Source organism: Chrysemys picta, chromosome 10 (genome assembly GCF_011386835.1).
Source record: "Chrysemys picta bellii isolate R12L10 chromosome 10, ASM1138683v2, whole genome shotgun sequence".
Taxonomy (NCBI): domain Eukaryota; kingdom Metazoa; phylum Chordata; order Testudines; family Emydidae; genus Chrysemys; species Chrysemys picta.
The window spans coordinates 33,493,271-33,517,426 of NC_088800.1; the positions used below are offsets into that span (position 1 = coordinate 33,493,271).

The following is a 24,156-nucleotide window of genomic DNA, read 5'->3' on the forward strand; positions in this document are numbered from 1 at the left end:
GGGGTCCGGAGGCAAGGGGACTGCCTGAAGCCTGTAGCGCTCGGGCAGCTCGGCTCTTAAACAGAGCCGAAGAGTCAGGGGAGGAGCAGAGCCGCCATTTTCCCGGACATGTTCGGCTTTTTGGCAATTCCCCCCGGACGGGGGTTTGAGTGCCGAAAAGCCGGACATGTCCGGGAAAAAGAGGACGTATGGTAACCCTACACACTGCTCTGCATTGGGAGAACATCCTGGTTCCTGCCAGCCCAGGAAGTATACTCTGCCTCCCCACCCATCCAGCAGGAACTTTCAGCACCGACTGGGAGCAGGATGCAAGCAAGCAAAGAGGAGGCTGCTAGACCGTAATCCTGTTCTCTGTTTCCTTACAGAATAAAACTTTGTTCCTGATGGTTTGTCTCAGTGGGTCTGATCTGAGGTGAATACACACTGGCACACAATGCAGATCACATAAGGCCTGAGGTTCATCAGTTTGCACAAAAAGCCACAAGACAGATTTACTTTATTTTTAATAACCTCATACTGAGACAGCAAACAGGAGGGGAGTTACATGTGCGTCACCACACAGCATAAACACTTTGGCATATTAGGGTGTACTCTGTTGAATGCACTTAACATCCTAGACAAGTACTACACAGCCAACATGCTGCATGCAAACCCAGCAAAGACAAATCTGCACGCGCCATCTCAAAAACCAAGAGGCCAAATATCAACTCAATATCAGGTGGCTTGGGACAAAACTTACTCATTCCATAAATCCCATATACCACAGTGTTATTCTCAATTGCACATGCTCCTTTGGAGCCCATATCTAGAAAACCTAAAGCCAGGATTCGCGTATGAAATAACATTCTCAGCAAGCTCGTTACATCAAAGTGGGGTACAGTCCACTCTGCAATCAACAGCGCTGGCACTTTGCTGAATAGGCCTGTGCAGTGTGGGCATGATCCTCCCATGCAAAGAAGCTATCTCCTCTACTCAACACCTCCTGCTGCTATATTACAGGATGCTTTAACCCTACCCATGTCAGCAGCCATTACACCCTCACAAGTATTGCTCCTCCTGATATACACTAGCAAGTTGCTAATAGAGTAGAGCACACAAGGCAATTCCCAGATCCAAGACATCCACTATACAATACCGATGCTGAGTTGACTAAAGGTGGGACACATTTTTCTTGCCACCATTATACCCCTAACATTGTCACCCAAACAGACAAGGATCCAGTTATGGCAAACAAGGGTAGAAAATGACCTTGTAGCCCATACACTCTGGCTTCCTTTAGTTGAGTGTCTACCACCCAGTGCAGATCAATGCTGGACTATATGATGTTGCCTTAAATCAACTCTGCACTGGAGCTAGCTGGTGTAAAGACATGCTGATCAAATGGGGCTACACCATTGGACCCCCAATACCTGTGACTGCAACAGAGAGCCTTAAAATATGAAGCATCTCCTGTGATGCCAACTGCTTGAGCATGAATGCTCTTTCAAAGACCTGGTGGAGTGCAATGTTTGGGCAATCGCATGTGCACGGATCTGGCAGGAAGCAGTATGAGGATACAAGAACACAGCCAGATTTCTCATAAATAGCTTCAGATCACTCATTTCTCCAAATACCTACTCAAAGTTTGCATTAAGAGGTGCTGCTCCCTCCTTACATCATCTATGGATGACTGGCTCTAAGCCCTGTTGTGGCCAGTTCTGCCAGTGACCCAGTATGGGATGTAGGTAAGGGGCTTTGTGGACTCACACCTGGTCACTTCCTGTAACACCAGACCCCTCCTCCCACTTTGTTACAGATACTCCATCTTACTGTTGGTTCCCATTCTCTTCAGCTGGACAAGTGAACCAAGGAGATTTACACTGTGCGCCCCTATACCACTTCTAGCAGAATAAAAGGGAGGTAAATTTGGATACCAGTGATTTACTTTTGTGTATAAGGTTTCCGTGGGTTGTGTAAAACCAACAAAACAGCTTTGCACAAGCTCCTACCAACCACACAACATCTCCATTGAGGGGGAAGTACCTGGGTCATGGGAGGAATATGGGTGTTTTCTTCTGCTTCAATGTACTCCAGGAAGGTGTTGTAGCCAAATCTACGTCAGCTTCTCAGCTCTTCTAGTCCTGCACTGGTCCCAAGCCAGGCCCATAATTTGTGGGCAATGAAGGAGGTATACAGCAACCTGTCCCCTCCTTCTGACCTCTGCATAGCTCAGAATTGCAGCCAGAGTGTCTAGAGCAGCTATTGTCCCATACCTATAATCAGATCTATATTTTACAGCAGCATGCCACTGCCCATTTTCCTTAAAAGGCTGTCCACTTGACCAGCATGTAGAGTTCCTTTCCGTAACGTCAATAACGTGAGCAGAATGTTCAGCTCGGCGTGTTAGTCATGACATAAAATGTTTCAGAGTCCAGTTCAGTCAGATGGTTATTAATTTGGGGGTTGTACTGAAACATTAGCACCGTTGTTTAATTCTACAGATGCGTTTTGTGTGCAATGTTTTGTTCATAATGCATGGTAATAGGAAGTAAATAATATCTAATTATGAAGCTCATTTCAGGACCATGAGACCACTGTTATTTGTTTTAATCAAACATCCTGCTGCAATAAACCACCAGAAAATGTGACTCACTGCTCTAGCTATTATTTGGCTTTAGGCAGACACCATTCTTTGTTGTTTAGCCAGCTATTATCATTACAACATTTTGGCCTGAACGTCAGGAAAGCTGAGCAATTATAAACCCTACTGCAATCTGTGGATGCTGTGGGGACTCAGCACCTCTGAAGATCAGGCCCTTGGCACATGTAGGCTTGGCTACAACACCTTTCTGGAGTGCATTGAGGCAGAAGAGAACACCCATATATTGTTCTTCTGCATAATTAGTATAATTAGCATTGAAAATGACAAGTGTAGACATGTGTTTTCCTCTTTGCATCCTGTTTTCTATGCCTCCAGCAAGGTTTTGCTAACTCAGATATTATCCCAGCAACCACCCCGATTGACTTTTACACAGGAGTATGCATTTGACTACTTGTCCTTTCGAAGTTGTTTAGGAAGGGTAACAAGAGTTCAGCACTGCAGCGAGTAACAACAAGAATGAGAAACAAGAGTTTTCTACCTCTCTGCACATTCACTTACTTGTTCTACAAGAACAGGAAAGGCCAGGAAAAGAGGGAGAAAGAAAAAATAAATAATCAGTCTCTCCGATGAGCAGTCCATCCTATCACAACATGCATTTTAAGACTGAGTAATTCAAAAGCCAACAGCTACTTGCATCATGTCCTTTTCAGCATAGGAGCTTTTGGACAGTTGCCTTTGAAAACAGAGATAGCTTAATGAGAACAAGTGACGTACTGATCTGAGTTTGAGATTGTCTTCAGCTCCATCGTCACTGCTGAAGCAGCTGTTTGGTTCCACATACCAATCTCAGCTACGTTAAGTTTATTTTCTTCACCTGTGAAAGTCAACTTTGGGCCGGCGTGGACCAATGAAGTGCTTCATACTCAGCACTTCTGGAGTATCTTTTCCAAAGCACTTGAAAATTGAACGCATTGATAGTCTCAACAGTGCTTTAAGTTACACAGTTTTCAGTGCTCTCTTACGGATAGGAAATTGAGCCAGAATTAGCAATGTGCCTATCAACACTGAGGAAATCAGTATTAGAGTCAGGATTAGAATAGACCTGTTCCTGGCTCCCAGTCTCACACTCATTCCACTCCCTCAAAGCCACGTTTGTGAATTACTGGGACCCATCCCTGCAACGTCATCTGAACTCTGGCCTGCTAGAGACTCTGCATTCAGAGATTCTAAACTAAGGGAGATGTGGCAAGGATATCATGCCCTCCCTCCTGTTTTCAGATGAGATGGCATCCCTGAGGCTGAAAATCTTTAGTGTACTGCTGTAACACCCCACCCTGTTTGCCAAGGAGCTGGATGGGCAAGCTGGCAGGAAAGCAGGCAAGGTTCTATCATCATCAAAATCAAAGTCTCTGTGGACTGTATAGATTTTCACAAATTAGCAAATTCCAATGAAAAGGTGTTTCATCAGAGTTTTTCTGACCAGCTCCAGCAACCTGCACTCATCTACTGCAAAAACATTATGGGATGCAGTGCGATAGTAAAGCAGCCCATTACTGATGGGTTGACACAGGCAATGGAGCCAAAATAGGAACTGACTTTAAATTACGGACATGTGAACCCAGTCATTGTGCCACATTTATAGTTAGAAAGTACAAGTACATTGGACATACAGTGGTGTCACCCTTCCTTCCTACCTCCAGCTTCCCATCACCTAGGGTCAGACTCCCTTTTGTGCTCTCTCTATTTCTGTCCAGTCTGCTCCACCCTCACAATTTGCATCCCTGACTCTCCAGTGTTCCAGCAGCTGCCTCTCTCATGAGTTCTGGTATCCAAGTCACACTCAACCTTGTCTCCCCACCCTCACGTCTCCGGTTCTCCTTTGTTCATCCTCCTCCACTACTGTTTCCATTTCCTTCTACTGCTGTTTTCCACCCTATTCAGTCCTGCTTCAGTCCACTCCCTCTTTTTTTAACCATATCTTTCTGGAACTGGCTCATTGTTTCCTTAACAGCTCAGACTGAAGTCCATCTTGAAGGAACATGGACAGCCTATGAACCCATCTAGAAACTCAGTTTTTTTGCACTGTAAGGAATAGAGACTCAATCCATTTCTTTTATATCTGGATAGGTCCATAGCATACTAAGGCCAGATTTCTTTTGGACTACCATCATAAGTAGCTGTTGGTCTCAAATTGAGCAAACAGTGTCTGTCTGCTCAGGAACAGATACAAAATTTTTGCTACAAAAAAGAGCATTTGCCTCTCCAACCAGCTTAATTGTTTATCTGTGTCACAGGGATCTCTGCTCACCTCCTGCTCCTGGCGATTCTAGGGATTAGCTCTTTCAGCCTGACTCCCTCTGCTTGCAGTTCCCCAGCCCCTTGTCTCACTCTGTTGCTCTGTGGCCCCTCTCTTACTCCTCAGGAGCTGCACCACCACATTTTCTTGGCTTAACCCTCTGGCCAAGTCACAAGAGTCCTCCCCTTCTGGTGTACTCTTACAGTCTTCCATGGCTCCCAGGCAGTCCTTAACTCCACTGCCCTGACTGAGCCACTCCCTCAGTGGCTAGAACAAATGGACCTGGACAATCTTCAAGTTCACTACCCAGATGGTGCCTCTCATTCAATGACTGGTAGGGGGACCCAGGCTCACCCTCTACTCTGGGTTCCAGTCCTGGGCCCTAGCTCCAGCAGCAAAGGTCCAGGCAACCATAAACCTTCCTGCCATTCCCTTAGACTACTTCCTACCTTGCCTATCCCAGGCTCCCATTTTCTATCCTTTTAACCAAACCCCTTTCTTCTGGGTCCGCTAGACAAATCCCTCCCTCTCCCTTGTCCTAGGGAAAGGGACTGCAGCCCTTTTTCTACTACCAGCTCCCTCACTTTATAGAAGCCTCACCTGTTCCAGCACCTGTGAGCTTCCTCTTATTAGGGCTTTTCTCTCAACCTGAGTGTCCCCCACTTTGCAGCCTCATTGGCCCATATGACCTCTGTTAACCCCTTCAGGGTGAGTATGGGGGGGGGTGTCACACCCCTCACAGTCATGTCCAATCTTTGTATTCCCATGCATACTTGATTTATAAGCAAACCAACTCAGTTCAAAAAAGTTGCATACAGTGAGCCTGAAGAGGGCGCTTTGAGCTTTTCTTTGGGAAAACTCTTCCTGGTGAGCAGGTACAGTTACACAGCTATGATGGGGAGGAGAAAACTAGTTTGTAAGCAAAATTGATTATGCAGGTGACATTAAAGAAATTGCTTCTTTTCTTCACACCTATCCTGCATCTTTTTATTTCTGTTTTGTCCACTCCTCCCTGGTAGAGTTTTCCCTTCTCCTTTTTGTTAATAGGACGTAAAAGTTTCTTTGCTTCAGCTCTGGTAAGCCCTAGTTTGTCTGTCTGCTTGAACACAAAGGGATCATGATTAAGCTTAATCTGCTTCTGTGCATGAACTCAGCATTTTCTCCCCTCAAGCTTCTTTCCTACCCATTCCATTTTCACCAGGGCCCTGTGTTTTGGATCATAGCAATATCTATGTGAATTACAGATTTTCTGTGACACCTATCAGTTTTGGCTTTCATCAGTAGCCCATACAAGTGAGAAAGATGCAGTTAAGACTGAAAGACTTTTAAGCAGCCCAACGTGGTTTCATTGGAAGAACCGGCCCTTCTCTAGCCCCACTCTCAAATGTGACTGCAAATTGCAGTCAGTTATAGTTCTCAAATATGAGAAGGTTGCTAGACTGAACTTCAGGGGGTAAGGAAGGGGAAGAGCTGCTTCTGTTAGAAGTGGACACCTTTTTGAAAAGCTTCAGGCAATAATACTCTACACAAACAGCACCTTACATCTGCAACCCTGATTCTATTCTGTTCACGATACGTAGGAAAAGTCCCTCATTTTTCAGTCCCTGCATCTCTGTTCCCCTCCCTTATGCATTACAAGTATGAAATCTTATCTACATTTCACAGACTGAGCATCTGACTGAACCAAGGTCAGATAGGTTGGCAGCAGACCCAGGAGTTCAATGCCTAGTTCCTGGATCCACTCCCATGCTCCAGTCACAAAGTTACTAAATGGTTACTGCCAATCTGCTCCCCTCAGTTTATGAGCAGAGGGAAGCCAATGAGGGCAGCAATTGGCCAGGAAACACATACATCTAGGGGTTTGGTGCCTCCTCCTGTCACTTTACTGAGTGTCTCAGGAACACTGATGGAGTTTATACTCTACTCCACTGCGTGGTAGGGAAGTATTAACCCCATTTCACAGTTGGGGAACAGAAACAGATGCACCGATTTGTTCAAGGTCATAAGTCCACAGCAGAACCAGGAATTCAGCCCACATTGTGACCTAAGCCCAGATCCTGAACCCAGCTCCATTCTTCTTCTCATGCTTTGCCCCTCAGACACCACTATCAAAGGCTGGGGGTGGGGGAGAGAAGGGGAAGATTGGTTGCAATAGCTGCATCTCTCCAGTATCAATAACTGTGAGCCCCCTTGGTTATTTCCTAACATGATAACGATTACCAGCCAACACTGCTGCTTCCAACATCTCCTTGTGTGCTGCACAACCCAACCGAGACCAACCTTTTGCAGAGAGTGTATGGAAGATCAACATGCAGTCATCATTAGTGGTCCCAGGGTGTAGCAGAGACAGGAAGCCCCCAGGTCAGTGTCTTGGGTCTTCATTGAAGCCCCTTTTCCCCAAAGATCTGAATGACTTCCCCCTCACTGAAGGTCTGGTGGCCCTTAGCCCTGCCTGCTCCAAAAGGAGCTAAACTTATTACCCTTGATGAGATAACATTCTAAACTTAAGGTGAATAAGAGGGAATTAAGTTCCTAGCCTCTGCTTTGTGCTTTACTCTTTCCCTCCCATTCCTGAATAAGGAACCATCTGGCCCCATAGCAGAGTAGAATTGGTTTCAAAACCAGCATGTCATGTCAAGGGCCCCCAGCACAAACTAACTGGCAGTGTTTTCCATCTAGATTAGAACAGTGTAAATGTTATTACCTTTCAAAACCAGTGTTCTGTTTTTATTTGCTTTACTGTAGCATTTGTAAGCCCCAACCCAGATCAGGAAACCTTTGTGCTAGACATGTCAAACCTAGCCTTGGTTTTAAAAACAATACTCTCCTTTAGAAAGGAAACCTTTGCAGAACGTTTTTATCTCCATAAGCCCGTAATAGTATTCCATGCAGCCATGGAAATTATTACCACCACACAAACCTAAGGTTTTGCTCTACAAATGATCAACTTACAATTAACATTGTTGTCAGTGAAAGAGCAGGTGACTTACCAGACAAAACCAAATAAAGGCTTTTAAAAAGTAATTTGTAAATAATCATTTATTTAAAAACACTTTAAAAATACAAAAATAAATATCTGCTTGCTTGCCTGGCATTTTAGATGGATAAAAGATTCACTAAACTCAGTTCACTTTCACCTAACACACTGTCTCTTTTCAAGCTACACCCTTTATTTGTAGCTTTCATCCTCACCGAAAAGCTGTACAGATCATCTTCTGCAATACCATCAAAGAAAAAATCCTCATTAAAGATGGGGTTTCTGCTTTTTTTTATAACAGTGCTTCTCTGCTTCTGAATTTTCCCTGGCACAAGGGAGAAGGTGATGCAGCAGTTTATACTTTTAGGCTCCACAGATGCATCATATAAACCCTCTGCACTGATTAGACGGAGTCTCAGCCTTCTGTTGTCTGAACAATACTCGGCTGACAGTCTCAACAATCCTCCTCTGTCCAGTAGCACTGTGCTCTCCCCAACAAGCCTCTCTCGGCCACAGGTAAGGTCTAGTGGGAAAATAGCGGAATGGGACAGGTGAAAGCTCTGCGTACGGAAGGACTCAACTAGCCCCTCTGAAGACCTCCTGGTGGCATTGGGGCTGTTATCATTGGAGCTGCTCTCATCTGTCGATAAGGAGTTGTTCCTTACCATGCTGGATTTGTTCCTTGCTCTCAGTGCCCTGCCAAGCAGCCCCTCTTGGCTCCGAGCTTTGAACAATGGGCAGGATCTGGGAGGAGATCTACTCAGCAGTGGGGAGCTGAAAGGAGATGAGTCCGTGGAAGAGGTAGTATCACTGTCCCCAGCGCCTTGCCTGTGCAGGAGCGGATGCTTAGAAAGCACTCTGGCAGAGGCAGAGCTAATGGCAATGGGGCTGGAAGCTGCCCCTCTGCCAGCGTAGGTATTGGCTCTGGATCGAGGCAGCATCAAGCTGGATAAAGAGCTGCTGCATGGGTCATTGTGGAAGATGGACTCCTTCCTCCTGGTGTGGGGACTCTCCAGCAAGGTGCAGAAGCCATAGGAGGTCTGGGCTTTGGGGAAGTGGGGCAGGGACAGCGCTGCCTGTGACTGTGGGTCTGAGTTGGAGCAGTCCTCCTCCAGGGCTGAAATCTCCTCGGCACTTTCTATCTGGATGAGATGCGGCAAGAATGGGCTGGGGCTACAATCGGCCGTGCCAGGAGGATGTAGACTGGGCTCTGCCAGGCAGCGATCATGCGGAGAGGAAATGGTCAGTCTGGGTGGGATGCAGAACTCTGGGATCCTGTCTGGGGTTAAAATGTTGGGAAAAGTAGCTGCCCCAACCCGGGCTTTCTCTGGCACCATCTGACCAGGCTGCAGCCCCAGGAAGGAAGGACTCAGTGGGTTGCTGTTTCCAGGTGATGCTTTCATCTTCTCCAAGAACCACATCACTGCAGCTGGATACAGAGAGGGAAAGGTCCCTGCGGCAGAGCTCAAGTTCACCTGCAAACAGAAGGAGAAGCACATGAACATCTTCTGACCGGCAGCAGCTAAGCAAAGCCCTGCCTGCATGCCAAGTCCCTTTCTATCCTGCTGCATCATTAACAACCTAGTAGGAGAAGATAAAGTTTGCCTATCATAGCAACATCTCCCCCCACCCCAGCCTCTTATGGCAAAGGATAAAACTAATAGGTTACTACAGAATTTAAACAGTGTCCTAAAGAAGTTAATCTAAGAACTGATCGCATTTAACTAAGACTCAAATCCATGCTCTATAGCAGTTTCTCTCCATTAAATTCCATAAGGCTTCTCCACAAGTCAAGCTCACCCATACCTTTGCACGTTTAAGCCACTTGTTATTTCAGACAATTCGCTAAGAGCCCGTTCATCAGTGTCAGTTTAGCACAGCCCCTTCTTCCTGCTGCTCTGGAGAGCTCACTTCAATAGTGGGTAGAAAAAAAGCCAGGCTCTGCTTTTATAAGCAAGCCAGGCAGCCTCATGCCCAATCAGACACTGAAGGGGGGTGGAGGCATGGAAAGGGGAGATGCAACCAACTCCTCCCTTTGACAAATTTCCAAGCTGCTAAGAGGCTCCACGCAGTCCAAGCTGAGCTCCCAGCAAAGCTCATGCTGCCTCCGGCTTGTTTTCCCTGTTTCTCAAGTGCTAACAGCTGCTGCTACTGGGGGCAGGTGCACCTGAATCAAAGAAAAGGAAGGAGACACCCTACACTCCTCACCCCCCAGATTGCCAGGGCTGGTGGAGAAACTGGTGTGTACACACACACACACACACACACACACACTTCAAATTCACTCGGGAACCAGATACTCTGCACCAAGTACACAGATCTAATGCATGATGCAAGAGGCCTGTGCATACAGCAGAAGGAGCCAAATTCATCCCTGGGGTAAAAACATCCATTGGCATCAGTGATGTGGTTTGTTGTACCACAGGGGAAGACAGCTGTGTGTGAGATAGTTCTTACCAGCTGGCAAGAGCTGAACTTTCATCACACTTTAGTGCATCAAGCTATGCCAATCCCAGTGGGTTCCCTTCTCCCGGGCATCACGGAACTATTGTCCTGGGTTGGGTCCATTCAGGGCCAGCTCCAGGCACCAGCGCAGCAAGCAGGTGCTTGCGGCGGCCAACGGAAAGGGGCCGAAGAATGATGTGGCGTTGGTACAGCTGCCGCTGAAGTGCCGCTGATCGTGGCTTCCCCCCCACCAGCCACTTGGGGCGGCAAAAATGCTGGAGCTGGCCCTGGGTCCATTCATACTATTTCACACTGAAGGGAGTTTGAATTCACCTAAATGCTCAGAACCACTGCATTTTGCAGCTGAATCCATAAGCTGCATAAGCCTATATCCCTCCCCATTATCCCCCTGCTCCAATTACCACTTGTTTTATTGTAATGTCTATTTACACCATAAGCTGTTTCAAAATAAAATATCCAAAAACAAACAGTAACAAGTCACCTCCATGCTTCTGTTTATCTAGAAACTTTGGCACCTTTCCTGGATTTGAGCAGCAGAGAACATGGATTTTTATTTCCTTGACACCGCGATAATTTAGAGCAACTTCAGATGGTTAACCCTTGCATTTCTGTATAAGTCAATGCATATATTTATATATTACCACTACCCCTCTTATCTTTATCTACAGAGAAACACCGAGTGTGTAATCTGGAGGAAGATGTTATCAGAAAGCATTGGTATCAGGCCCAGGGGCGGCTCTAGCTTTTTCGCTGCCCCAAGCATGGCAGGCAGGCTGCCTTCAGCGTCACGCTGGATTCGGCGGCAATGCCTGCGGGAGGTCCACCAGTCCCGTGGATTCGACATACCCGCTGCCCAATTGCCGCCAAATCCGTGGGACTGGGGGACCTCCTGCAGGCATGCCGTCAAAGGCGGCCTGACTGCCGCCCTCGCAGGGACCGGCAGGCCGCCCCCGGTACGCGCTTGGAGCGCTGGTGCCTGGAGCCGCCGCTGATCAGGCCTGTACTGTGGGTGCAAGTGAATACAGGTGCAGGGGTACAAAGCAAGTGAAATATGAGGGGAAGTGATTTTTATTCAGACTCTGGGTTTGTGCAGTTTAGGGAGAGAAAGATTAGACTAGGGACAGACACCACATGGGCTAACCCTGACCTAGCCTCAACTTTTCTTCAAGTACAGATCCAGGTTAAACCCTTTTACCTTTGGTTAGCTAGTAGAGTTCACTGCTCAAATCCCTGCTAGGATGAGCCTCAGTCAGCTTAATTCAGGCAAAAGCAGCTCACCTGGGCCTTTGCTGGGAGGACTCTGGGGATGGCTAACGCCAACCTTCTCTCAATCTAGTCAGATTTTTTTTTTTTAATTAAATGATTCAGCAGCCCGGAACTAAAGAAGTGGGGGCTGCAAAAGCCCTTAGCACACTTTCATTCCAGAAGACAACACAGAACATTCCTGATACAGCTAAGGGGAAATAAGTTTGAAGGGTGGGAGTGGGAGGAAGTTCTCATGATTTTTAAATACATCATAAAGCAGCAAGAGATCATCAAGCCAATTCATTCTGCTTTGCTAGTGATCTTTAAGCAAGACACCTTCTGTGACCCCTAAAGCATCAGGATAGATGACTCTTTTCAGACACGGAATTGAGTTACGTGGAGCTATGGCTACATGCATTCCTGCAAAATTTCTGATAGTAATCTCTCTTGTGATGAAAGACAATATGAGCTGGGGAGGTTGCCAAGAAACTAGCCAAATACTTAATTGAATCTGTAAGCCACCAATTAGATGGATACAAGAAAGTAGTTGGTCTTAAATTTTGTTTTATCCTCTGACAAACAAGTTTCCTGTTCACTTAGGCCCAGATCCACAAAACGTATTTTGGCTCCAAACTTCAGTAAGTGAATCTAATCCCTGGTATCTAGATTAGAGCTTGACATGCTTAGAGAAACAAGTCAAATCAATGCTCGTGGGGAAAAATATTTTCAATCTAATGAGAGAGTCAGCCCCAAAACACAAATACTGAGTGTGATTCTCCACCACTTATGTCTGTTTTTACACTAGTTTACCTTTGTTTCTTAAATGGAAAGATACAGGAATTGCCACAGAGAAAGCAAGAAAGAAAGGAGGCCTGGTTGAGCACAGTATTTCAGTTATTTGTGGTTGAGTGGGGGAGGAGGTGCTAATGCAAGCATCCACAGAAAGATTGTGATTAAGGCATGTCCTTGACAACTCTTGGCTTATAGACATTCATTTTAGAATCCCTGAAAAGGGACCACCACAAGTTGGGAGCATCCCTTTGTCTCAGCTCCAGGACAAAGAGGATAAAGTTTGGGTTGCTTTATTCCTGGGACAAAAGAACACTTTCTTTTCCTAGAACAAACAAACAAAACAAACAAACGCTCTTTCTAGTTCTTTAATGTTTTTACTTGTGGTTTCCTCTTGGCCAGAATAAAGATAATAAAAAAAAGGATTAAGTCCCTCAGACACTGGTGGGTGCTAGTTAACTGTTAAGAACTAATTTAAGACAAGTTCCTTTAGACTGGGTGGGTGTGCCAAAAGAATGAGATTGTACAGCTTTTAATTGGAATACCCCTGTGGAAAGAGAAATAGGAGGACAAAACATGCCAAAACTTTCTGAAAATCAATTGTTTTTTTAGCAAACTCACCCACTTGACGCTGACCTGCTACTTGAGAAAGCTGAAATTAAATACAGACCCTTAGAAAAAGGTGTAGTCTGACTCTTCCACTTATAAAGAAACACAACCAACACAGGTGGGGCAGATTTGCTCAAAGCCTATAAGCCACTTTAAGAATTCAGAGCTGCTTAGGATACTCTGCTGGACTATTCACCCAGGTTTGTTTTCTTTAGCTAGGGATGGGGAAGAATTTAGTTAAGATTGTACAGCTGAGAAGTTAGATTAGTATCATAGACTAAGCATAGACGAGAAACAATGACCCCCACAGCTGCTCTTTAATTACAGTTAGAAATAAACCTATGTTTGTTTTTCTGTTTTGTTACTTTGGGTTTTTTTTCTTCAAGAGGTGGGGGAGAACTTTATCTCTTGATCTAGATGCTCTCCAGTGTGGTTGAGCAACCTAAGATGTGTTTTTCAGTGACATTTCCGAATCTGACTTTTTTGTTTTAAATGCGCGCTGTCTCTCAAGGTGATGGAGAACACTTCGCCTGGGAATCTTCAGAAGTCACGGACAGTTCCATTTATAAAATGAATATCATCCCCTGCATAGAGAGAGACATTTTCACTATGTGAGCAGCAGGCCCAGTACTACAGGGTGGGGAGCAAAGGGGACATTTACCCCCAATAACCTTCAGGGGGGCCCAAATTATTGCCAGAAAGGCCAAAATATGTACAAAGTTATCCAGTGTTAAGTAGCAGCCGCAGTAGCAGTGATAATTATCAGATATTCACACAATAGCCAAATTTTACTTTTTTAAACTCTTAAGATTTTCCAGGGGTCTGACTAGCCACGGGACTCCTGGAAGGTTGTTCATTTTTTAAATAGCAACATCCAGGGGATCCAAAATGCCCACTTGTCCCCTCCCCAATAATGGGACCCTAGAACTAGCCCTGATAAGGATCCAACTGAAAGTGTACGCCACTGGAATGCACAGCAACTGTTTATGCTTTCTGCTGACAAAACCCCAGCTTTTCACTGCTCAGCAAAATCATACCTTCCTTTGTGTTTGCACATGCATGTCTGTGTTAGAGACATTTCATAGCATATTAGCCATGAAAATTGCATTTCCTCCCCCTGTAAAAACTAACTTTTCTTTTTGCCCCATGTGATATCAGAGTGGAGTGTGTCAAGGTGGTGTATAACACACACACACACACACACGGCTGTTTTTAATCCTTACCCTCCAAGCAGAGTTTTGACCCCTCCAAAAGGGGGCAGTGCCAGACATGCCATGATCTTCTCCACTGGAAACTTCTCTATCATAATTGTTCTTACTCAGATGCCCTGGGGATGGATGGCAGCATTACATTCTAAAATAAGATAAAGGAAGAATCCCAGCTGGTATCAGCGAGCAATAAAAGAAATCAGGCTCCAATCTTGAAAACAGTTAACAGAACGACTCGTGTATAAAGTTAAGCATGTGCTTAAGTGTCTGCACATCTCCCATGGAAATAAGCACTCAAATGTACGGTTAGCTGTTTAGCTCGCTCTGTTCAAATCGGTTTCTATTTTCCTTGATTAATCGCAGAGCACAATTAAAAGGCAGTTCCTCCTGTAGCTACAAAATGTTCCTATAATAAACTGCTTTTAAAGCAGGAGGACAAATTTGTGACAGTGATATAGCACAAGGGCTTTATTCCTCTTATACCAAGTAACTGATGGATGGATCCTTTAGGCTGATGGATGCTGATGAAATACAGTGACGATTGGCAATGCTCCATTATCAGCTAGCTGCTGTCTGAATGACTTAGGAAACAGATTGTACACGTTCTCTAATGAAAACCAAAATTTGTTCTAGCTTGAATGCTCATGTCCTATTTTGGGCTTGTTATTTTCAACAACGAAAAATATGTCACTCCTGTCTTGGTATTCAGTGTACTCTGTCTCTCTGACACACAAGCTTGTAACTAACCTCAGATTTAATAACCCTTTTCACACAAGAACATGACTGCAGTCATTTCTTTTTCAACGAGAAATTCAGCTTAGCTCACCACCCCCCTATGGGCAGCACTATGAATTTCAAGTGGTTCAGTAGCTGATCATTAAGGCTGTGATTTTGGCGTGGGTATTTTTATTAAAAGTCACGGTGAGGACATGGCCAAAAAACAATAAATCACAGATTTATAGAAGCCTGTGCCCCGGTGTCATGAGGGTGATGCCTTAATCCCCACACCCGAGGCTGAATTATTGGAATTTTCAGGAAGTGATGGAGGTCTCGTAAAATCATGGAATCCGTGACCTCCATGACTGACTCGTAGCCTGACTGATCATCGTGGGGCAATTCATTCCTTTAATCACGAAACGAATGCAGGCTTGTGATGAACATTGAGTTTAAGAAGCTAATGGAAGTGAATTCTCCAGTTCTTGGGCCAGTTTTCCAGTCTGTGGTTCTAATAGTTCATTTCAGCTTTGAACTGTAGAATGCATCAAGTCCTATGCTAAAGAAGCTTTGAGTTGAACTCCAACAATGCTAATCTTTGGTGTCATTATGGGGTCATCTAAGATTTAATGACTTATTTTAACCTCTGAAGGAAAGACCTGTGAGAGGGGGAACCAGAAGACCCAGGAAACTCCATCAGGTTGAACTTCCAGTGTTTCCTCCTAACAGCCCAATCAAAGGGAGAGACCACTGTTGTGGAAAATTGGCCACACTGTTGATTTTGGATCAGACAGCCTGAGGCTCCTTTATTGACAATCAAACATGCATGCATGGGGGAGTCAGCCAAGGTAGCCGAACCCCCCCGACAGATAAAATGCGAGAGATTATATAGGATAAAACCACAAAAATTACATATACTTCCTTAAAGTTTTACATCCATATAAGGAATAAAACAAAACAAGTTTTCCTGTTTTTCTTAGTTTTGCCCTTTGCGGTTTCTTGCTCTGTCACCTGACATCTATTAATCAGAATCTGTTACAAAGGTTAATTCTACTTTTATAATGTCTACAGTTAGTTCTGCTTTTATGATTTCTGTCTACCCTTCTACTTTTACTCCCCCCCCCCCTTTTCTCCTTCCTCCAGGCCACACATACAATTCACCTGACCCTACATACAGTTCACTTGACCAAAGTTTAGGCCTTAGACTATTTTTCCTCCACACCACAGAAGGGACAAGAGGTGCAGACCTCCAAACCTGAGGTGTCCTGGGATCAATGGTGCACTCTGCTCCCAACCCCAACGATCTTTAAGCCTCAGAGGGAGGGTTTGCCCACCCATAATGACATATAGGCCTCTCCTCTTGGTAGCTGGTTCAGCCACTAGCTGCCTTCCCCTGAAGTCATGCAGAGCAAACTGCTGCAAGTTCTGCAGGAGTGAATGTTGCTTGCAGAATATGACTTGTTCCCGCACGCCCAAACCACAAAGGGCTTCTGTGGCCTTGGGTGTCATTGCCCCTCTCCCCTACACTCACCCTAGCTGGCTTCTCCATGCCAGCCTTATTGGAGGAGAGCATCAGGCCCTAAATCAGGGGTCAGAACCACCATGTTGTATTACGGACACTGGACAAAATTACTGGACTTAGTGACGGACATTGGCAGGGGGCAGGAGGGCCTCTGGGCTGAGGCAGGGGGTTGGGGTGTGGGAGGGGGCACGGGCTCTGGGCTAGGGGTGTGGGTTCTGGGATGGGTCCAGAAATGGGGTCTTCAGGGTGCGGGAGGGGGATCAGGGCTGGGGCAGGGGATTGGGGCGCGGGGGCGAGTGAGGGCTCCAGCTGTGGGTGCAGGTTCTGGGGTGGGTCTGGGGATGAGGGGTTTGGGGTGTAGGAGGGTGCTCTGGGCTGGGACTAAGGGGTTCAGAGGGTGGGAGGGGGATCAGGGCTGGGGCAGGGGGCTGAGGCGTGGGGGTGTGTGTGCAGGCTCCGTGTGTGCTTACCTCCAGCAGCTCCCGGAAGCAGCGGCATGTGCCCCCACCGGCTCCTAAGTGGAGGCGTGGCCAGGCTGGTCCACAGGCACCACCCCCGCAGCTCCCATTGGCTGCAGTTCCCGGCCAATGGGCTGGGAGCCATGGAGTCAGCGCTCAGGGAGCGGGGACGGAGGCAATGTGCCTGCAGAGCCGCCTGGCCACACCTCTGCCAGCAACAGCAGGGACGGGGAGTCGCTTGCAGGGAGCTGCCCGAGGTGAGCGCCCCCATGGACCTCAACATTTTTACCAAGGACACTTGTGTCCATGTACGGACACGTTGCTGACCCCTGCCCTAAAGGATAGTAATATATGTTGGCTAATCTTGTGTCCACTCTCTGGGAGTCTGATTCATTATCAATGGATACTTCTTATTTAGACGTAGCCTGTTCCCTTGTACCACTGTCTGCAAATGCTTGTGTTGGAGAAACTGCAAAGCAGCCCCATTGTGAAGTCACCAGGTTCAGCTTCCACCCTAAGCCAGTTCTGTACCACCACCACAGAAGCATTTTGGGACAGGTTGATGGAAGGTACCGAGCTGGCCAGAGGAGGGAGGGAATGTGTTGGAGTCAGAGGAGAAGTGGCCAAGATTATACTGTGCCCCAGCAATAGGGTCTATGGCAGTGGTTCTCAAGCAGGGGTTTCGGGCCCACTGGGGGGCCTTGAGCAGTTTCAGGGGGTCTGCCAAGAGGGCCGGCATTAGACTTTCTGGGGCCCAGGGCAGAAAGCTGAAGCCTGGAGCTCCGAGCCCTGCCACCCACAGCTGAAAATGAAGCCTGAGCAACTTAACTTCGCAGGGAACCCTCGAGCGTGGGGCCCCAGGCAATTGCCCTGCTTGCTACCCCCTAACGCCGGCCCTGGCTTTTATATGCAGAAAAACAGTTGTTGTGGCACAGGTGGGCTGTGGAGTTTTTATAGCATGTGGGGGGGGGGGGACTCAGAAAGAAAAAGGTTGAGAACCCTGATCTACGGCACTGGGAGTGTACAAGTTAGACTCGCTCTCAGGCTGTTCTAACCTACTCTGGGTGCAAGCCCCAGCATAGAGAAGATATAAAGCCTCCCCTCTCTGTCACTGTGCTAGTCTGCACTGGCTGAGGGATGAATTTGCCTGCAGGGTTGCAGTAGCTGAAGCTTCCCCACAAACTGTGTTTCTGCTCCCTCTGCATAGAGTGCTCTCTCTTCCACATGCTCACACGTTCTCCCCATTCCTGCTTTTCTTTGGAAAAGCCTCTCTTTAGGGCTTGTGTTCCTGATAATCAACACCCTTATACATATTTCTCTAATGTTTTGTCTAAGCACCATTCTTAGTAGCCTTTCAGAACTGCCATTTTAAAAACTCTTCATTCCAATTTGTCGTCACAGATAAATAAAATGCACCTTATTCTGCAAACAGATGCAGGTGGACCTCTGCCCACAATTATCCCCACTGATGGCAGTGCCTGTGCACATCTCTTTGCAGGATCCAGTGCTTAACGTGCAAATAAGGTGACCGGCTGTCCCGATTTTATAGGGACAGTCCCGATTTTGGGGTCTTTTTCTTATATAGGCTCCTATTACCCCCCACCTCCATCCTGATTTTTCACATTTGCTGTCTGGTCATCCTACGTGCAAATCCTATGCAGTCCTCCATCAAGAAACCATAATGTTTAGACTTGACTTTTCGTGCTTGTTGCCAATTCATTTTATTTCTGTCATACAGTTGTGACTTCATTTAGCCCTCGTTATCTCACATTAAAAGCATCTAGCTCAGTCTCGTTTTCAGCTTCTCACTGAAATTTCCTGGTAAAGAATACCTAAAGTTATAACTGAATTCATTACCATAAATTGCCAAAGGGCACCACCTATTGGCAACTGTTTGAAGATCATCACAAATTATCACATCTGTTCCATGTTGCTCATCCCTTTCCATTTTTTAAACAACTACTTGTAGAAAGAATGACTCCCCGCCCCCACCCGCACATAAAGTATTTCAACTTAACAGTTAAATACTAGACAAAATATATTTAAAGCATACTAATACTATTACAGGCTTGATATTAAAACATATAGGCATTGTCTTAATATTTTCAAAATAAAATTAGTTGTATTTTTCCAAAAACTATCTGGTTAATTTGTGTACTTTTTTGGGTCCTGCTGGATTTTCAAATATGAAAATTTTCCATTCTTGTGCAGCTGAACTGGTTTATCTTTTAAGATTTGACTTTTGCTATGCAAGCAACTTTATGTCTCCTACAAAACGTACTTTGAGCTTCTCTATCACAAAAGTTGTATGGCTTTAACTATACCAGTAAAGTTAAAGTGGTACAACCCCACCCTCCCGTTTGGATTCAGTTATATTGGGGTATATTTGCTTAAATGGGTATCGCTTGTTCCTGTAAGGGAGGGGGAATAAACTATGCCAGTATAAACCACCTAATATAACTGCATCCACGCTAGAGGTTGTACTAGTATAACTATTTTGGTTAAAAAAAAATCATACCCTTAACCAAAATAGTTATACTGGTACCAAAACTGGGTATAGACCATGCCTTTATCCAGGGTACTGGTTGGCTCAAGGGACACTGTGGCCAAAAGAGCTAATGTGATCCTTAGATGCTTAAAAAGGAGAATCTTGAGTAGGAGTAGAAAGGTTGTTTTACCCCTGTATTTTGTCACTGCTGGAATTGTGTGTCCAGTTTTGGTGTCCACAATTCAAGAAGGATGTTGATAGATTAGAGAGGGATCAGGGAAGAGCCATGAGAAGGATTAAATAATCAGAAAATATGCCTTAGGCTATATCAGGGGTCGGTAACCTTTCAGAAGTGGTGTGCCGAGTCTTCATTTATTCACTTTAATTTATGGTTTCGCGTGCCAGTAATACATTTTACATTCTGAACTGCCCAAGCAATACAAAGTGGCGGGATGTACCTGAGAATAAATCTCAACTATATATACAAAGTGATGGGGGTCTAAAGTATCTATTACCACTCAATAAAGAGACCTTGAAGTTTCTCTGAAAACATTCGCTCAATGTGCAGCAGCTGTCAAAAAAGCAAACATCCAAGTTAAGAACAAAACTCCAAGTCTCAAAAGGAAGTCTGCAAAGTTTGCTTCAATTCCTGCTTTTAGTAAGCCACTCCCAGTGCTTCCCAGCTGGAACATCTTTCTTCGAGTCTGGTCTTGCTGGCCCTCAACCTTCTGGCTCTGTTTTCTAGGCCTAACTTCTTCTCCCAGTTAAGGGTCTCCAACAGTAGTGCCAGCTGGGGACAAGGGTGGAGGGCCACACCCCAACCACTTTTAAGCAGTGATCCCATACTAGATCACTAAATCTTCACACAGATGGAGGGGCAGCCAGGTCAAATTTCAGAGAGTGACATTGTGACCTGGCATAAGGGGTCACAACAACACTCAAATTTGGCCCAGCTACTCCTTCATCCAGATGGAGGGGCAGGTGCACCAAATGGTGTTGCAGCCTGGTGCATGGGGAGTCAGTTCCTGTTTGGCAGCATGCAGGGGAGTCCATCGAGAATTCGACTCCTGGCAGCACCAGCTCACGCACTGTGCAGGTAAGAGAAAGCAAAGACTTCCCACCAAAGGGAGACCTAGGTCCCCGCAGGAGGAGACAAGCTGGAACCAGAACAGAGTCCTGCTGGTGGGAATGGACCTGAATTTGCCCCCACCACTGGTCTCCTGCCGGAATACTCTGATCACTACAGCTCTTCTCCAGTCACTGCCATTGTTTCCTCTCTCTGTTTATAGGGATCAGCTCTTCACAAAGACCAACCACCCCTCTACCAGGCCCCATTGTGAGGCTGTTAATGAGGCACAGGTGGGCTGGACCAATTTCCTCTGAAAGAGCCCAGTCCTCCCTGGGACATTCCCCAGGCCTCAATTTTCCCACCTGTAAAATGTACCTATCTGGAAGGGAATTGCTGAGGCTTAATGTTTGTAATGCACCTCAAGGTTCTTTAATAAGAGGCCGTGTAGAAATGCTGTCTCTTATACAAATATGCTCATGCTGACATTTGCCATGTAAAATGTAGACTGGTTACATTGGTCCTAATCCTCCTCGCATTGACATCAATGGGAAAATGTGCACTGGCTTCAGTAGATGGGGTTTTTTGAGAGGCGTCAATTTGATCTTGTTTCAAATGTTATCTTTATAGCTTTAAAATGTACATAGCCCAGGCAGAAACTCTTTAATGTTTATTTTAGACTTTAAAATACATCTGAATATCTTTGTATTTTATGTTGTATCTTCTCAGTGTTTCTAAATACCCTGCAGAGTTTAGGACCCTGTAAAGCAAGTTCCAGCTTCTTGCTCGCCGGGTGCTTCTGATGGAGTTCTGTGTCCTCTGCCAAACGATCTCGGATGTTACTCATGGAACAGTCGGCTATACTCAAAGTCTGGCATTTTAGCTGTTTAAAAAAAAAAAGTTTTGTCTTGAATATCAAAAATCTTCAAAATTTGGCTCTGATCCAAAAAAAATCACTTTTCCTGAAATCGGAGCTTTTCCATACTGCCTGGGTTCTCCCCAACTCAAAGACTTTTCAAACCAGCCTCTGGCAAAGGGGCTAATCCAAAGCCCATGAAAGCCAACGTAAAGACTCTATTTATCGCCATAGACTTTGGATCAAGCTTGTAATGTACACAACTCATTTTGACGCGGCTGGTATGTTGCAAGCAGCTATGTGGTGTTAGACATTTTTAAGGGGAACTCACATGAGATAAGCAACAGAGGGTCCTGTGGCACCTTTCAGACTAACAGAAGTATTGGGAGCATAAGCTTTCGTGGGTAAGAACCTCACTTCTTCAGATGCAAGAAGTGAGGTTCTTACCCACGAAAGCTTATGCTCCCAATACTTCTGTTAGTCTTAAAGGTGCCACAGGACCCGCTGTTGCTTTTTACAGATTCAGACTAACACGGCTATCCCTCTGATACTTGATTCACATGGGATAGGAGCTGTTCTTTAATGAGCTCCCCAAAAAATCACCCTTGGATTATAAAGAGATTTAAGAGTGGTAGTCGTGTTAGTCTGTATCAGCAAAAAGAACGAGGAGTACTTGTGGCACCAGTGCCACAAGTACTTCTCGTTCTTTTTAAAGAGATTTAAGACCTTTTATGCCTTAATGGGACTAAATCGGGCGGACCAGATGATCTTCATCCGAGAATATTAAAGGAACTGGCGCGAGAAATTGCAAGCCCGTTAGCAATAATTTTTAATGAATCGGTAAACTCAGGGGTGGTACCGTTTGACTGGAGAATAGCTAATGTGGTTCCTATTTTCAAGAAGGGGAAAAAAAGTGACCCGGGTAACTACAGGCCTGTTAGTTTAACATCTGTAATATGCAAGGTCTTGGAAAAAATTTTGAAGGAGAAAGTAGTTAAGGACCTTGAGATCAATGGCAATTGGGACAAATTACAACACGGTTTTACGAAAGGTAGATCGTGCCAAACCAACCTGATCTCCTTCTTTGAGAAAGTAACAGATTTTTTAGATAAAGGAAATGCAGTGGATCTAATATACCTCGATTTCAGCAAAGTGTTTGATACGGTACCTCATGAGGAATTATTGGTTAAATTGGAAAAGATGGGGATCGTTATGAAAATCCAGAGGTGGATAAAGAACTGGTTAAAGGGGAGACTGCAGCAGGTCGTACTGAAAGGTGAACTGTCAGGTTGGAGGGAGGTTACCAGTGGAGTTCCTCAAGGTTCGGTTTTGGGTCCGATTTTATTTAATCTATTTATTACTGACCTCGGAACCAAATGTAGGAGTGGGCTGATAAAGTTTGCGGATGACACAAAGTTGGGAGGTATTGCCAATTCGGAGAAGGATCAGGATATCCTGCAGGGAGATTTGGATGACCTTGTAAACTGGAGTAATAGTAATAGGATGAAATTTAATAGTGAGAAGTGTAAGGTTATGCATTTAGGGATGACTAACAAGAATTTTAGTTATATGTTGCGGACGCATCTGTTGGAAGTAACGGAAGAGGAGAAGGACCGTGGAGTCCTGGTTGATCGCAGGATGACTATGAGTCGGCAATGTGACATGGCGGTGAAAAAAGCTAATGCGGTCTTGGAATGCATTAGGTGAGGTATTTCTAGTAGGGATAAGGAGGTGCTGGTTCCGTTATACAAGGCACTGGTGAGACCTCATTTGGAGTACTGTGTGCAGTTCTGGTCTCCCATGTTTAAAAAGGATGAATTCAAACTGGAACGGGTACAGAAAAGGGCCACTAGGATGATCCGAGGAATGGAAAACCTGTCGTATGAAAGGAGACTCGAGGAGCTCGGTTTGTTTTCCTTAACCAAAAGAAGGCTGAGGGGCAGGGCCGGCTCTGGCTTTTTTGCCGCCCTAGGCAAAAAAGCCACACACACACACACCCCAGCGCAGCAGGGGAGGGCACCGAGCCCGGCCGCGGGCCCACAATCCCCGACCGGCCAGAGCGCCGGGGGGAGGGCGGCAAGTCCGGCCGGGGCTCTCCGCTCTCCCCCACGGCCAGAGCACTCTCCGCTCTCCCCCGCGGCCAGAGCGCTCTCCGCTCTCCCTGGCGGCCAGAGTGCTGGGGGGAGGGCGGCGAGCCCGCTGCGGCTCCGCTCTCGCCGACCAGCCGGAGCGCCGGGGGGAGGGCGGCGAGCCCAGTCACGGCCCCGCTCTCGGGTCGGAGCGCCCCGCTGTGCCGCCCCCCTCCAGGCGCCGCCCCAAGCACATGCTTGGTGGGCTGGTGCCTGGAGCCAGCCCTGCTGAGGGGGAATATGATTGCTCTCTTTAAATATATCAGAGGGATAAATACCAGAGAGGGAGAGGAATTATTTCAGCTCAGTACTAATGTGGACACGAGAACAAATAGATATAAACTGGCCGTCGGGAAGTTTAGGCTTGAAATTAGATGAAGGTTTCTAACCATCAGAGGGGTGAAGTTCTGGAACAGCCTTCCGAGGGAAACAGTGGGGACGAAAGACCTCTCTGGCTTTAAGATTAAGCTTGATAAGTTTATGGAGGGGATGGTTTGATGGAATAACATGATTTTAGTCAATAGGTCAATAACGTGCCATCGCTGGTAATTAGTAACAATGGTCAATGATGGGATATTAAAAGTTACTACAGAGAACTTTTTCCGGAGGGTCTGGCTGGAGAATCTTGCCCGCATGCTCAGGGTTCAGCTGATCGCCATATTTGGGGTCGGGAAGGAATTTTCCTCCAGGGTAGATTGGCAGAGGCCCTGGAGGTTTTTCGCCTTCCTCCGCAGCATGGGGCAGGGGTTGCT

The 24,156-nt window shown here is 46.0% G+C and overlaps 1 protein-coding gene across 2 annotated transcripts; it reads right to left on the reverse strand.

Annotated features, from left to right (window-relative positions):
• Positions 1-7,898: 7,898 nt before the first annotated feature.
• Positions 7,899-13,121, reverse strand: LOC101950966 (C2 calcium-dependent domain-containing protein 4C-like). Of its 2 annotated transcripts, none has more exons than XM_065559534.1 (2): positions 12,976-13,121; positions 7,899-9,329 (listed from the first exon to the last, which is right to left on the reverse strand). In XM_065559534.1, exon 2 carries the CDS (start codon positions 9,273-9,275, stop codon positions 7,974-7,976), a length of 1,302 nt encoding a protein of 433 aa, XP_065415606.1. In that variant the 5' UTR covers positions 9,276-9,329; positions 12,976-13,121; the 3' UTR covers positions 7,899-7,973. The 2 variants fall into 2 exon arrangements, with proteins under 2 accessions (XP_065415606.1, XP_005314714.2); XM_005314657.4 differs by lacking the exon at positions 12,976-13,121 and adding an exon at positions 9,661-9,862.
• Between the last annotated feature and the right edge of the window lie 11,035 nt (positions 13,122-24,156).

Bases quoted from the DNA above. Each gene is read 5' to 3' on its own strand.
- LOC101950966 (XM_065559534.1), bottom strand. From the start codon at position 9,275: ATGTGGTTCTTGGAGAAGATGAAAGCATCACCTGGAAACAGCAACCCA.